Source organism: Ovis aries, chromosome 5 (genome assembly GCF_016772045.2).
Source record: "Ovis aries strain OAR_USU_Benz2616 breed Rambouillet chromosome 5, ARS-UI_Ramb_v3.0, whole genome shotgun sequence".
In the NCBI taxonomy this organism is placed as follows: Eukaryota; Metazoa; Chordata; class Mammalia; order Artiodactyla; family Bovidae; genus Ovis; species Ovis aries.
The window spans coordinates 43,417,655-43,433,183 of record NC_056058.1 but is presented as its reverse complement, the minus strand read 5'-3'; the positions used below and the strand labels follow the sequence as shown (position 1 = coordinate 43,433,183).

At 55.0% G+C, this 15,529-nt stretch overlaps 1 protein-coding gene across 10 annotated transcripts in view; it reads right to left on the bottom strand.

Annotated features, from left to right (window-relative positions):
• The window catches only part of TCF7 (transcription factor 7), a 32,344-nt gene that overhangs the window by 6,163 nt on the left and 10,652 nt on the right, over positions 1-15,529 (bottom strand). For 7 of the 10 annotated variants that reach the window (XM_042250518.1, XM_012178490.5, XM_012178489.5 and 4 more), the window contains 3 exons: positions 3,369-3,477; positions 2,495-2,585; positions 954-1,046 (listed from right to left, as the gene is read on the bottom strand). In XM_042250518.1, the coding sequence (XP_042106452.1) occupies positions 954-1,046; positions 2,495-2,585; positions 3,369-3,477 (293 nt within the window). The remainder of the gene's footprint in view (positions 1-953; positions 1,047-2,494; positions 2,586-3,368; positions 3,478-15,529) is intronic. The other 3 variants (XM_042250519.1, XM_012178492.5, XM_060416505.1) reach the window with 1 other exon arrangement.

Below are 15,529 nucleotides of genomic sequence, written 5' to 3'. Positions count from 1 at the left end.
CACCTGCTCCCAGCACTGCCCAGACACTGCGAGAATCTACATGTGCAGCAGATTCAGGTGCTTCCTGGCGTCCTGAATAACTTGTGAATCTGTCCCCTTCTCACCTCCTGCTCTCACCAGCTCAGCCTCAACCTGCAGCTGCCCTGTGGGCTTCCTTCCTTTCCTCATTGACCCCTCCAGGTCTCCCTCCATATAACAGCACTTGAGTGCTGTTCCCCCTACTGCTCATAGAATAAAACCCAGGCTTCTTCCTAGGGATTGCACACCCATTCCGCACCCCATTTCCCATCACTTCCTGCCCCTCAGCCATCTCCGGCTGGTTGCTGTTATCTTTGTCCCCCTCGCTCAAGAGCTATCCTCATGAAGCTTGTCCTGACCCATCAGACATGGCTGGGTCTCCTTGGGGCTTCCCCTTCACCCAGATAGCTGCTGTATCTCTCCCTCCCACCCTGGGCTGGCGGCTCCAGTAGGTCTAGAAGTGTCTGCTGACAAACCTGTTCCATGCCTGGACAGGTCTGTCTCCGAGGAAGTGAGCTAAGTGAGAGGACACACGTGGACACATAGTTCCCACTTGTACAGTATGGAGTCACTGAGCAGGTGGCCCCTAAGACATGTAAAAGGTGCTGCCTCAAGTTTGGACAGAGCTCCAGGAATGTCCAAGAGAGGTGTCCTGACCCTTTTCGGGATGCACAAGAGGTGAGTGTGCACACACCTGCACACGTGTGCCTGCACGCTCTCTGGCTGCTCTGGTGCTTTGCACAGTATGACTTGGGCTTAAGCCTCCTACACTCCCACTGGCTTCATTCTCAGTCACAGGGCAGCTCGGGGCTGGAGAATGACAGACGGACGGACAGACGACAAGAGGGCAAGCACTGGTCTGGGCATAGCCTCTTGTGGGCACTGAAGCCTGGGCAACAGGAAGCAGGAGCCTAGCTGCAGGGTGGGGGACTCACCTGGGGTAGGGGGCGCCAGGGGCTGCGGTGGGGGCAGGGAAGTGCTGTCTATATCCGCAGGAAGGGGACAGGGGGTAGAGAGGAGGGCTGGGCCTGTGGTTGGGAGAGATAGCTGTTAGCAGTCTGGCTACTGGCCAACTGTTAGTCTGACTACTGGCCAGATGTGGGGAAGGAGTTCCCCACTGTGCTCAGGCCTGACCCCTAGTGTAATAAGGTAAACTGGCTTCCGCTTGGACCACGCTAGTGTATGTTTTAAACATCTGCCACCAGAGGGCAACCTTTCTCTCTGCAAGCTAACCTTTCTACTAGTGTCTAAGGGCCAGAAATGACAGCACTCTCCTGGCACTGAGCTTAGAAGATCCCTGGGTCCCCTCCAGTCTCATCTTGTGAAATTTGGGCTTGATATTTCCATGCCTGCCAATAGGACCTTCATGCCCACTGTTAACACTTAGGATTGTTCTGTCCCACTTTGCTTCAAACTCCTGGTCATCTGTCAAGGTCTTACTTAGCCAAAACAGCCTTTCTTCTGAAACAGCCCTGGGAATCCCAAGATGGACGAGGTGTCCCCCCAGGCTTCTACAGCCCTCAATCCAAGCACTGCTCCCATGCTTTGTAGCTGGCCTCTTGTCTGAGTTGTACACAAGGTGGACTGAGAGATGAGAGGCCAGGGACCTGAGGATCAACCTGCTGCAGCAGTGCTTCTCTGGTGCCCAGAGCTTGCCCGCCACACGCCAGTCCTGGGGGTAGTCCTGATTTGTCTTCAAGGTGCAGCTTTATCCAGAGAGAATCTGGACATGGAAGAGTGAGCTGAATGTGGATAAACGACAGGTAGAAAGAGGTAGGCAGGCCCAGGGAAGCCAGCCTTTCCTACTTTTGGGTGACTGTCCCAACCTAGAGAGGCCAGAGACCTGCCTCGGTCAAACTGCGGTTGATGAGCAAAAGGTCACATACCCTGCCAAGACCCTGCTCCAGCCAAAGACAGGCCCTTTGGCTCATGGTTGGATTTGCTGCATAGGATCCAGGCTGGCTTTTCCTGGCCCAGCATTAGTGGACTCTACAAGCAGGCTGCCAGGAGTTTGGACTGAAGCAGGCACCATACGGGCACAGACGGACCCTGACCTTCGAGCAGCTCTGCCAAGGAGGGGACCAGCCGGCAGCAGACACAGAGACGAGTGGGTAGCATCCCCCTGTCCGCCAGGCCACTGAGAAACAGCGGCCTCTCCTGTGTCCCTGCAAGCTGCCACCTCCCTGCTCAGGCCTGCCTTTCTATCTCACACACTCATATGACCCTAAACAGCCCAGGGTTCCCCCATTCAAGTCTCAGACATTAAGGCGGAGCACGACAGGGCTGGGTCTCCTGCCTTTCCAAAGGGAGTTTGTGTGGCTGGCTGAGGTATGGCTAGAGGCGCTGGCCAACCCCTGTTACCTGTATAGAGCTGGCAGCAAGGTGCTCAGCACAGAAGAGTGGAGGAGGAAAGTGGAAGGGCGGGTATGGGTCCAGCCAGCACAAGGGGCCCCTTTCCCACTGAGCCCTCACTTACCAGCTCACAGTGTGGGGGAGCTGTCCCATGCTGCCTGAGGTCAGAGAGTAGAAGCCAGAGAGGTCAGGGGTCTGCAGAGGCCTGTGAACTCCTGCAGGGGAGAGGGGCAGAGTAAGTGAGCTAGCCTGACCTAGAAGCCACTCCAGCTGGTTCCTGCATCCTAGAGCCTCCCGTGGGGCCCTCAAGATCCCGTGTCCCTGTGCTAGAGGCCCAGACATACTGGTCTTTTCAGGACTAGCCTGGTGTGATCAGAGTGCCCCATCTGCAGACTGTGGGCACAAGGGCAGATGGTTGGTGTGACTTGCTTGTGGACAGTGGCTGGGTAGTGGCAGAGCTGGAGTCATGAAGGACTGGAAGACCAAACCTTGCCACGCCCTGGCTCATTGCTGATCTCCAACTGGGGCCTCTCTGCTGGGGTCTCTAGCCTGGCTTTCTGGGCAGGAGGCAGACCCCTTGGCCCAGGCACCCAGGGCTCCACCCATTGCTCTTGCCCCCTCCTCCCCAGGGTTGAGTCAGCAGGTTTCCCACAGCCGACAGTGGCTGATTTCAGAATGACTTTGCCCGAGGCTGAGGTGAATCAGCCATCACAACCACCACTTTCCATTTTCTCACTGTGGGGAGGGAAAGACTACAAGTTCTCTATTTATCATCTTCACACAGAGGCCTACTCCCATACTGGCACTGGTTAGCCACTTAGGATTCAGTCTCCTACCTAAACCTCAAACCTTCAAATTTTGACCTGGTACCATCTTGCCCAACCCTTTGGTGCCTTCAAAAAGGGTCTAGCCTCTTGCTCTCAGAAGGCAGGGACTTGATCCCCTTTCCCCACCACTCCTCTGGGTCTTATTGGGCCCTTCCCATCCAGGATCCATACCTTGCTTCTGGCTGATGTCAGCTGGTGCAGGTGTGGGGTGTGGGCTGCTGAAATGGTCATAGAGAGGAGAAAGTTGGGGGACACCATGGGAAGGCTGACTGGCCTTGTTCTGAAAAACAAGGAGGGTGGGTGGGTGAATGGGAGACCTGAGGAAGGCACAGGACTGGGGTGCACATATGAGCAAAGTCCCAATTTGCTGTGTGGGGGTAGCCCAACCATCAGAGCAAAGTGGAGGTGGTCAAAACCACAGGCTTCACTGGACAGAACCCCACTCAAGCCACCCTGTGTCCTGTGGCTCTGTTGCCCTTCTCCACCGCCCTCGCCCCAGACTTTGCTCAAGGAGTCCAATCTCCCAGAGTCTCAGTCTTTCTTTGTCCTCAGCTGTAGGAGGCATTTTCCCCCTGCCCAGGAAATTCTTCCTGTCTCTTGGTTTCAGAGATCCCCCAGTTTCTCTGAGGCCCAATTGCTTGTCTGGTGCGTTGCTCACAAGCCTTCAGCCTTAGGACAGCCTAGAGCTTGCTTTTCTCCTCTGGCCCTTAGACTGAGGGGCTTGTGTCTGACCCTCTGGAGCCACCACTTAAGAGGATTTTATAACAGTGGAGGGGGCCTTTTCTTTCTCAAGGGAGGTGGAGCAAGCTGGCTCCAGGTGTGGCTAGGCTCCCTCCAGAGCCAACCCACCCAGCCTCCACACTTCCTGTTCCCTCGGCACCACAGGACTCTTACTTTTCACACTGGTCACATGGATTTGTCATGAGATGACTCATTCAGGCTGGGACGGGGGCTCCCCATCAGAACCTAGCCACAGGGAGTGTGCTGCTCAGGGCCACGGCTCAGCTCTGCATATCCTCAGTGCACACCTTTGCTGGCTTGGCCCTGGAGACATCATCTAAAACTCAAGGTTAGCACCACTTGTAAAAGCCCACCTATGGGGACGCTGCCGGCTGGGCTCACAGATGAGCAACCACTAACCCATGGCACAGAAGAAGTATCTTTGGGATGTATCTGGGGCAAGACACTAATGATTATAGAGACTGTGGTCTTGGCTTCTTCCCAGCCCATAAGTGAAATTTCTCACTGGATGAATGTAGCCAGTATGATGGATGCGACTCATAAACCCCTTCATCACCAGCTTTGGGGAAGGTTAGGGTAGCTCTTGGTGGGAAGACCTGGCTTAGGTCCTTTGGCACTGGCTCTTGGCAGTCCAGGTGAGGCTAAAGGGACCGACAGGTATGAATCACACTGTAGCCGTGGCAGGAGGCTCCCAGGTGGGCACAGGATCCCACATGTGTCTGCAGCAGTCCTGGCCACCATCTCGCCTACATTCCTGCCTCCAGGGAGCTTCAGGCTGGGCTACAAGCTGCACCCTTCCCCCCAGACTCTGGTAAGTTGCCGACATTACCACCTGTCAGCCTCCCGCTCATCCCTCTGCCATCCACCAGGAGGAGTCTTAGATCCCAGGGCTAATCAGCATGTCTCAGGAAGATAGGAATTAATGTTCTAATAGTGCTGGCTCCTTTGTGGCTGGCATGGATTTGACACTACACCAACTTCCTGAGGCCAATGCCTCACCTCCGACCAGAGCCTGCTCCTGAGCTCTTGGGGCAGGCAGGAGAGCTTTCTGAGGGCTCTCCACTGGAAGCCTGAGAAAGAATCTGCCAGCTAGGTCCAGTTCCTGGAGCTAACTTTATTGCCATACCCGGGCACCCGTTACCCTGTCGCAAATGGCTGTCATGACGCCGTGTAAGAAGCCCCTCATTCACCCTGAAGAGTGAGGATGAAACGCTACTCCTGGTACCTTCCCTTTCCCTCTGGTGCCCGGTGCCACCTGCGCCAGACCCTTTGGTCTTATTACGCCAGAGGAGGCCTGCCTGGAGGCGGCAGACATGCCTGGCAGCAGCACTGGGGAGACTGATGAGTGGCAGACATGCCTGGCAGCATCACCGGGGAGACTGATGACAGGGCCATGTCACTTCCAGGTTTTGGTTGCTGCGACCGAAGGCCAGGCTTTCTGAGCAAGCTGGGGAAAGGAAGGTCCTGTCACTCTCAGGTCCTCTTTTATTCCCAGCACAGACCCAGACAACAGTAACAGGTTTGGATTGTGTCGGGGAATGGAAGGTGGAATGTAGGATTCTTAGGCCCGCAGGTGTCTGGCAGGAGAGAGAGGAAACTGGGACAGATATGGGATATGTGGGGAATGCGATTTCTTCATGTACTGAGTTTTTGCCACATGCCAGGCCCTGTGCTAGACCACTCTCTATTCCCACTCAGGGCACCAGCAGACTGCCATTTCTCCAAGCTGTAAATGTTCGGGTGTTACCTCATTTCTTGCTTCCCTTTATTGCACATCTCAGCAGGGCAGTCCTTGTTCTCTACCTCCAGTCCTCAGCCCTTGTTATCCCTTCATCCAAGCCAGCTTCTTGTCCCCGTCCCTTCACCAGATGACTTGTCAAGGTCCCCAGTGACTTGCACATTGCTGAACGCAGCAGTCAGTTCTCAGTCTTCACTGTACCTGGCTTCTTGGCACATTGAACACAACTAACTTCTCCCTCCTCCTCGCAGTGGGTTCTTCACTTTGATTCCAGAATGCCACACTTCCCGATTGTCTTCTAACCTCTGAGGCCACTGCTTCTTGGCCTTGTTTCTGGCTCTTTATCATTTCCCTGTCCTGACCCAAGCGTGGCCCTCAGTTCTTTATCAATCCTCACCTCACAAGGGTGCCCTCATCCAAGCTCACGGCTTTAAACTTCATCTGATGATGCTACATCTGTATCTCTGCAGCCTCTACTTCTCCCCGGAACGCTACTCTCCAAATGCTCCCAAATGCAACACGTCCAAAGTAGAATCTTTGACTTTTTGCTCCAAACATTCCTCTCCATATTCCTCAGTTAATATCAATTCCGTCCTTCCAGTTGCTGAGACCAAACAGCTTGGAGTCATCTCTGATGCTCCTTTATCTCACACTCCACCTCTAGTGTGTCAGCAAATCCTAATGGCTCTACTTTCTAAATATATCAGAACCCAACCGTCCCTTCCTCTCTCCCTGTGCCCACCCAGTCTAAGCCACAGTCACTTCCCACCTGGCGAATGCAGCAGTCTCCTGCTTCGCCATCCACAGCCATATAAATCACATCATGTCCCTCGTCAACCTGGAGCCTGCTCCAGACTTCCCCAGCCTCTACCACCCTAGGTCAGACCCTAATCACCTCTCCAACCCCAACACCTTCCTCTCTCCCTGCTCATTATGTCCAGGACTTTACCTCGTTGCTTTAGCCTCCAGCCACCTCTTCCACTTACTCCAGTGGTCATTTTTTAAGTGTCCCTAGGATACGGAGGAGCCTGGCAGGCTGCAGTCCATGGGGTTGCTAAGAGTCGGACACGACTGAGCGACTTCACTTTCACTTTTCACTTTCATGCATTGGAGAAGGAAATGGCAACCCACTCCAGTGTTCTTGCCCGGAGAATCCCAGGGATTGGGGGGGGCCTGGTGGGCTGCCGTCTATGGGGTCGCCCAGAGTCGGACATGACTGAAGCGACTTAGTAGCAGTAGTAGGATATGAAGTGGGTTGGGAAGTGCAGCTACTAGGCTTGCTGACCTTTTCAGTGACCTTACCTCTGTAGGATCCAGGGCCAGTTTGCTCCTTGTAAAATAAGCATGAGCCTATTCAACTCTGCTACCTAATTGGTCACAGATGCAAAAATCCTGCTTTATCCTAGAATTTTGGAGGCAGGAACCCAGGGCCTATGAAGGTAGAAAGCTTTCTAGAAACCTCAGTGGCCTCCTTAACCTGATAAATTCCTAGGATAGGGATTAGCCAGATCCGAGGCCTCGTGGCACACAGGGAAGACTAGCCTCAGGGCCTCCCTCGAGAAACTGGGACCTTAGTGGGGGCGTCCCACCATTTGCCATCTTAAGGGCACAAATGCCTGGAGCCCAGCACAGGTGGTGGAGTGAACAGGTCCCTCCAGGCCATAGGGCTTTCAAGTTTAAACCGCTTCAGAGAAGGCCCTGCCATCCCACCTTGGTGCTGGCTTTTCAGCCCTCGGGTAAAAGCCTGGCTGGTGGAGTGGGCAGCTCTGAGCTTGGGAAATCTTAGGAGCAGAGCCTGGGGTCCAAGGTGCCAGCTGTAGGAGGACAGTCCCAGAGTGCCACCCTTCCCAGGCTGGGAGGGTGAGAGGGGGTATCTGCTCCAAGGCAAGGAGAGGATGCCTCCACAGTGGATTTCTCAGCAAACCACCTTCCCTGAAGACGGCTAGCATGGGCCAGAAGTCTTAGAGAGCTCTCTCACCTGACAGATGGCTAGAGCTGACCCTCCTCAGCCAGGCTAGTTAAGCTCCAGGTTGTATGTAGCACAGCTCACGCTAAGCCGAGGAGTCCTCAGAATCTAGCTCAGCCTCAAGCTTGGTATGTACGTGTCCAACAGGGGCAGGTGCACTGAGGCCTCATCCTGTCCACCAGCCTTCCCTGGGAACTGGGAAAAGCCTCATTAAACAGGATTCTGCTGCCAAACCACAGGAGAGGTGCCAGGTGGGCAGAGAGGGCACTGAGAACCTGCAGGCAGCTGGAGGACCCGAGGTGCCAGGGCTCCAGGGCAGAGCACTGAGGGCCTGGCCGGTCCTTCCCACGTTTGTGCAGGCTGCCTCTGAGTTCACTCCCCAGCCCCCTTCACGCCTGGTGGTGGTGGCTGGGGGGTGGGAACTGTCTGGCACAGGACCTGGTGCCCCATGCCCCCCTCGGCCAACAGAACGTCCCGCTCCACGGCCTCAGCACAAGGCTGTCTCAGGGCTAGGCTGCCCAGACAGCAGGGTGGAGTTGCCTGGGGCCTGGCCTGCGTCTGGGGAACTTAGTGACTGGAGCTCCTCTCCTCCCCTGATGGTGACTGCCCCATTCCTAGGGAAGGAAGCAGGCCTTGATGGATTGTCTGCCACCCCTCGTCCCTGAATATCTGGACGGCACAGCCTCTTCTCACCTCTGCAGGCAGAGAGCTGGGCACTCATGGTAGGATGTATAAGCCAGTGACAGACTCGACAGCAGACTGTATTCCTTGACCAGTACACTCCCACACCCTTGTTTTGACCTTTGCATCCAGCCCTTTCCCGTTTCCCTCCAGACTGCAGCACTCAGGACGAGTCCAGGACTCCTGGACTGGGAGGCCATGCCTGCTGAGGCCTTAGCACAGGCAGACCTTCCTGCCTTGGCATTGCTCTTACTGTTCCTCCCACGCCACTTCAAAACCCATCATCCCAAAGGGGGTCCTCATCCTTCTGGGGTTAGCCCATGGCTGGAGATTCCTCACTCTGGTGCCCTCATATGTCCTCCTGTTGAGCAGGCTGGAGCTAGGAAGGGGCCCAAGGGCAGGGCCAGGTAGGAGGAGGTGGAAAGGAGGGACTCCTGAGGTCGGTCTCCCCTGCTCTGGAGGCAAGCTTGGGCCTGGCTGCTCCGGCCTCCCTCTCCCCACCCCCACTTCCTGCAGGCTCAGGTGAAAAATAAACACAGTCGGCATTTTCCCTGCAGACCGCAGAGGTCCGCTTACAGGCTGTGTGCACCCTGAGAGCCCTTGCCACCGCCAGCAGAGAAACTCCCTCGCCTCTGACGGTTGACTCTGAAAACCCCCAAACGCTTGAGCCCCACAACACTTTCCCAGCGAAGAAAGTTGCTGCTTCCTCTGGTCTCAAGCCTGGCGGGGGTGGGGAGCGTGTGAAGCCTGACAAGGTCCTCCCAAGAAGGCCTCCCCTTGGCAGAGGACTGTGCCAGGAGAAGCACCCCCACCCTCCCTGCCCCTACCCAAACACACACATAAACACATTGTACCAGAATTCACAGTTGATCACTATCAGCAGACACATTCAGTCAGACTGTATTTACTAAGCTCCTACTATGTATCAGGCAAAAGAACGTTCTCAGCTAGAAGAGCGAGCATCTGCCAATGGCAGATGATTAGGAGAGGCATAGCTGTACCCTGTGCAGGCATAGTTCTGAGCGCCTTGCAGATTTTAATTCATAGACTCCTAAAGCAAACCTGTGATACAAGGTGTAATTATTATCCCCATTTGATAGACGAGGAAACTTGAGGCAGAGACATTACATAGCTTGCCAAACGTCACACAGTTTGTAAATGGCAAAGCTGAGCTTCCTTCCTTCCACCCACTGTGCTGCAGAGGCCCTCTGGTTGTCGTGGACTGACAAGGGGGAGCAGGGGAAGGAGCCCCAGTCCTCAAATCAGTCTCCCTGCTTCAGCCTAGTTGGTCAGTCACCCAAGTCAGTGCTTCCCTGACCCTAAAAGATGCTCCTGTAAGTCCTGAGACCCCGCACTGGGAGCTTCCCTGACAACAGTATTTAAGACACGACCCCCAGGTCCCCAGCTCACATCACTCCTCACCCTCCCACAGCCACACCCCAGCCTTGTCCAGCCTCACAGGCCTGCTTTTCTCTCACCCAGGCACGCAGCTCAACTTCACCTCAACACCTTTGCCTACCGCTTGCACGCTGCGCTCTCCTCCTAGCTTTCCATATTTCCTCCTACTCTTTGCCAGATTCCTTCTCATCCTGACCTCACTCTAAGGGCCACTTCCTTAGAAAGGGCTGTGACCTGGGAGGGGCTCCAGCAGCCCCCCAGGTGGATGTGCCTACTTGCTGCAGGAGTGGCTGGGGGTCCTGGAGGGCAGAAGGGGTTTGTTGGTCCTCTCTGCCTCTCCAGGGTCTGTACTTGGCTTGTTCACGAAGGCTTTTAAACAAAGGCCTCTAGAAATTCTGGTGCCCCAGAACTTCTGCATGCCCACTCACTCATCCACCATGGACCTGACTCCAGTCTCTTGGCTCCTAGAAGGCGGGGGAGGGTATTCCTGGTGCCTGTTTTGAAGCTGGGGAAAGGCCTTTGGGGACAAGTCCACAGAAGGAGTCAGATCCACACCTTGAACCCAAGGTAGCCTATTGAGAGTGATTGCTGTCTGTGCCAAGGGCACAGACATGAAGTTGAGTACTGTAAACGCCACACTGACGGCTCATTTGAGGCCAGCATTATCCTTCCCATTTTACACGTGAGGGAAGTGAGGCTGAGGGACACTGAGAAAGTTGCTCAAACATACTCCCTCGAGTCAGTGCTGGGGACCCCTTTAGGACTCTCGGGGTCTTCAGCGATGTCAAACACAGTCTCATCTCTCCCCTCCTCTCCCTCTGCTTCAGCCACTGAGGGCTGCTGGCTCAAGGGCGAGGCTGTTCCCTCTGCCTGGAGAGCCATTGTCCACAACTTGCTGGGTCCTCTCGCAGTGTATGTGGGCAGGGCCCAATACAAGCCAGAGTTTAGGGAGAATGAGGCAGCACTGGACCACAGCAGCACACAGGAGGCTGGGAGGAGCTGGGCGACTGCTGGGACTCAGGGACATCCTGCCTGGCACCTGGGAACCCGTGCCGCCTTCCATCTCATCTCCTTTCTCCAGACGGTCAAAGCCAGGGTTGCCAAGTTCATACAGTACCTTTGTGCTAATTGGAAGCAGCACCTCCTCTGGAGAGGCACCTGGGTCCACCCCAGGGCACACGGCGTGGGGAACATAGTGCAGGCTGGGTCTCAACTCCTTGGCCCAGATCCCCTGCGTAATCCCACAGAGTGGCCCTGCTCATAAGGCCCTCTCCAGTTCTCACTTCTCTTCCCTGCATTGCCAGAAACTACACGTGTCAACTCTGAGTGCCCCTGAGCATCCACTCTGGTCTTGATCAGTTCCTCTGGACCCCTCCCAGCTCCAGGGTCCCCTAGCGCCTACCACAGCTCCCCCAGGCCTCTCTATCATCGATGGTGTTTAAGTGCCAAGGAGTCTGGCCAGTTGCTGAGTGGGAACCACCCCCCACCCCCACCCCCAAAGGCCTGGGACAATGAGAGTGAACTTCCCAGAAGGAAGCAGGTCCCCTTTCCTAAGGGGAACTCACCTGCGTATCAGCCAAGCCTTGACGTGTGGGTTCCCACAGATCCCACCTCTGCAGATACACCCTAGCTGGGCTCATGCCCTCTTATCCCCACCCCTACTCTGGGCCCTTCTGCCCAGAACATGGCGCTCTCCAGGGGATGGCCCTCCAGCTCCCCGCCCCTAACAGAGCATGGAGCCGTGGCACTGTGGCCCCGCGGAGCTGGGGGACTGGGGGATGGCTGGACCACCCCCTAGTAGACCAGGAGGCTTCAGTCCTCCCGCCAGCATGGGGCCCTTGCCAGGGATGCACAGAGCCCTACCAGGCCCCTGTGGCCAGTCCACCAGCTGCCTGGTCCTGACATCAGATAGTGGGGCCCTGCCACAGCAGAGGTGAGGACCGGAGACCCACAGGCAGCCTTGGCAAACCACAGGCCTGCTCTAGACCCAGCCCAGCCCCGAGGCGCCCTCAGAGCTAGCGGAACCTCACTGAGTTGAGTGGCCTGGCCCACAGCCTCCAGCGGTTTCTATGCATTCGTTTACTTTTGTTTTCCTTCTTCCTCTTTGAGGTAAACGCCCCTCAGGACAGGATGTTTTTAGAGGAAAATATAAGCTTCCGGGAGCTTCTGCAGCGGAGCTGCTAGTTGATACAGCGACACATTTTTGAGGACACTGCAGCAGCCCTGGGGCTGGGCATCCCCTGGTCCAGGGAGTCACTCTCCCAGCTCGTCGATCTCAGTGCCCAGCCATCTGGGACCCTGGGCGGGCTGAGGCAGGCCAGGGGCACAGCATCAGCTCAGGCTGTCTGAGGCAGTAGGGAAAGCTGGGCTCTTGGAGGACGGCATCTGAGGAGGTCAGAGGTTTTGTTACCCTGGGAGTTAAACCAAGAGGCTTTGTGGAAAAGTCCTGAAGAAGGTGAACGTGCAGGTTTAGAGGTGGCAGCCCCTACTAGTGACAGCCTCCTATATGCCTGGCACCCTGCAGAGTCCCACCCTGCAGAGCCTTCCCAGCCACTGTGTGATCTGTGTGTACAGACTGTGCAGATGAGGAACAGGAAGACAGAGGGAAAATGACTTGCCCAAGGTCTCAGAACAAGTAGTGATAGATCTGGATTTGAATCCAGCCTCTTGGGTTCCCGGCCAGAGGTCTTTACCACTCAGTGACAGGCCCCACAGGCCAGCTGGTGGTAGCCAGCAAGGAGACCACACATGTGAGGCCCAGGGGCCGAGTGGTTGCCAGATTCTCCCTTGCCCACACTGGATCTCCTCACTGAGACCTCCACCCACCCAGGACCCCAGGGATCACTGACTTCGCCAGCAACACCCTGCCAGTAATCTCTCTTAGAAAAAACTGAGCTGCTGTGTGACTCTGACCCCCATCTCGCTCTGTGTGAAGGGCGTTTTCACCCTGCCCTATAGGTGGTGATTTTGGTCCTCAGTCATAAATGACTAAAGGAACCATGAGAAGAAATTCTTCCCACGGGGTCTGGCCTCTGTTTTCCCAGTCCGCGTGCAGCATTTGCAGGGGTGGGGATGGCAGGCAGGGATGGCCACTGGCAGAAGAGTGAGTGTTCTGCTTAGGAGCAGGAGCCAGGCAGGCCCTGGAGAGGTGGGGGCTGATGGTTAGCAATGGCTCGAGGCTGGGAGGTGGAGACTTGGAGATCTCATCCCCAACCTTGGCACTGCACTCCTGCCCCAGTTAATTCCAGCCAGCTTCTGAGGACCAAAGATAAGAGAAGGGTCTCTGAGTTTCCCAGTCTGTTTAGCTGCCTGTACCAGCCCCGGTATGACAATTCTGCCGTGGGGCCACAGTTAGGAAGCTCACTTGGGTCTGACCCTGGCAGCTAAGGCCCTTGGGGCTCTGCCCAGACTCGGTCCAGCTAAAGGTTTATCCCCTGTGAACAAGGAGTGAAAAGGAGTTGCTGGAGGCTTCGGGCCCCAGGATGCTCCCCTCCCCAAACCCTCACGCCCAGTGTAAGCTGACAGAGGAGGGCAGGGCTGCTTCAACTGCCACAGAGGCCCTCGTGAGGTGGAGCACTCTAATGAGGTTGAGTCAGGGGATTCTGAAAAAAGCCACACCAAACAGCTTTTACAGACACACACCTGCGTCTAACAGTATAAACACAGAGGAGAGGGTAAAATGCTACATTCTTGGTGGGGCGGGGAGCCACGGGGACCCAACTGTAGCTAAAAAACCCAATTTTTCAAAAAATGAGTGGATAGCTATGTTGCCCAAGAGGCAGAGTGGCATGTGATAAGGGCAGGGAACAGAGAGGTAGATGTTGGAACGCATGTTTCTCCTCCAGCATGGGCAAGATACATATCTCCATGCTTTGGCTTCCCCATCTGTACTGTGTCCATATCTCATAGGGATGAAATGAAATCATATTTGTGTCTGGTAATTTTTTTTTTTTAATTAATGAAGAAGAAAACAAAAGACAAAGGAGAGCATGTTCCTAGACCAAGGCTTTTCAGGAAAGCTGGCCTTTGTATCAGGCTGGGGCTGCTGGCCCTTGATCTCCTTTGGACTGCAGCCAGATCGCTGTTGGGCCAGACTGCTGAGCTCCTGACTAGCCTTCAGTGACAAGAGCCGGGGTGGAACCAGGGTGGGAGGTGCAGAGGAGGGCAGCGGTAGAAGCAGAAACTCTCAAAATGTCCTAGCAAGGTTGGCAGGTGGATCTGGTTCCCAAGCAACTTTCCCAAGGGGTTTGGGAAGGGGACACCCACACCCAGGGATGCCCTCAGATTCCTCAGTCCAGCCAGTCCCACTGTCTCAGAACCGAGGATACCCCCTAGTCCATTCCTGGACCACACAGAGGAGGGCCCCTGGGCCAGAGAAGTCTAACAATGAGCTTCCAGCTGAGCCCGGACCAAGGTTAGAAAGAGGGAATCCACTGATACACAGTCCTAAACTGTTCTTGCATCAAGCATCAGAACCTGATGCAATCTTGTTTTTTATTTGGCCCCGCTTAGTGGCTTGAGGAACCTTAGTTCTCTGACTAGGGATTGAACCCATGCCATTGGCAGTGAAAGTGCAAAATCCCAGCCACTGGACCGCCAGGGAATTCCCAAACCTAATGTAATCTTGAATGTCATTTATAAATACTTTTCCAGGTAAAACACTTTTCCAGGTAATATTTATTCTGGAAGCCCTGAGGTCCTGCTTTCAACCAAGAAACACAGCTCTTGGCCCTGGTAGCCCTGACCTTGCCAGGCATTGGTCCAGCCCTGACCCAAGTCCAGAACTTTGAGGTCATGCCCGGGGTGGGGGGGTGGGGGGGTAGGAAAGGACCAAATCTTCCCTTGAGACCAGAGGAATCCAGCTCATAAACTCAACGGGAGTGGGGGTAACGTTCAGCTTTGCAGCCTACAGTGACCCCAAATAATTGCACATATTTGAGAGCAGAGGGACAGAGCAGAGTCTGGGCTCTGAGGGAAAAGAGTCCACGTCCTGACTCTGCCAGGTACTAGCACATTCTTAACCTCTCTGAGCCCGAGTTTCCCCATCTGTAAAACGAGAGCTATATAGTGACTACTTTCTTGGCTTCTTGTAAGGATCTTGATATCAGGATTAAAGGTCCCTGGCACAGGTCTGGCACTTGGGAGGCTCTTGACACATGCACTATTACTGTGGCTGTTGTTACTCTTTCAACAGCTGTTTACAAGCACCTACTTATGTGTCATGCTCTCTGCTGGCCACTGAGAGAGTCTAGCAGTGAAGAGGACAGATATGGTCCTGGCCCTGTAGATCCTCTCTCTTGATCCAAACCACCATCCCTAAACCCCTGTCCCAACATGGCCATCAACCCCTATGGCCTCTGCAGGCCCAGCTTCATCTGTCCCACACCCTCTGGTCTATGTTCATGCCCCAGCCCCACCCAGGGGGTTGCCCACCACAGCTGGGAGGTTCCTGGACTGCATACTGCTTCAGAGCCTGCCAGTGAGCTCTGGGCTGGCTGCTGCAGCACAGCATATACTCAGGGCTGCCCTGCCTGGACCCCAGCTACAGCCAGCAGAGGCCTCACTGCAAAACTCTCCAGAGGCTGCTGCTCAGCGTCCCTAAGGGCCCACCCACCCTCTGCCTGCCTGGCCACCAGGCCAGCCACAGAGCCATCTGATTTAAATGAAACTTAAAACTTAATGACTTTCATGCTGGTTATTTAAAACGCAATGTAATTTTCTTAAACACCCTATTATTTCCTTTGATAGCTACAAAGCTTCCCCCAATCCCATAAGCATGTTTATTTTTAGGGAAAAGAGTGGTTTTGC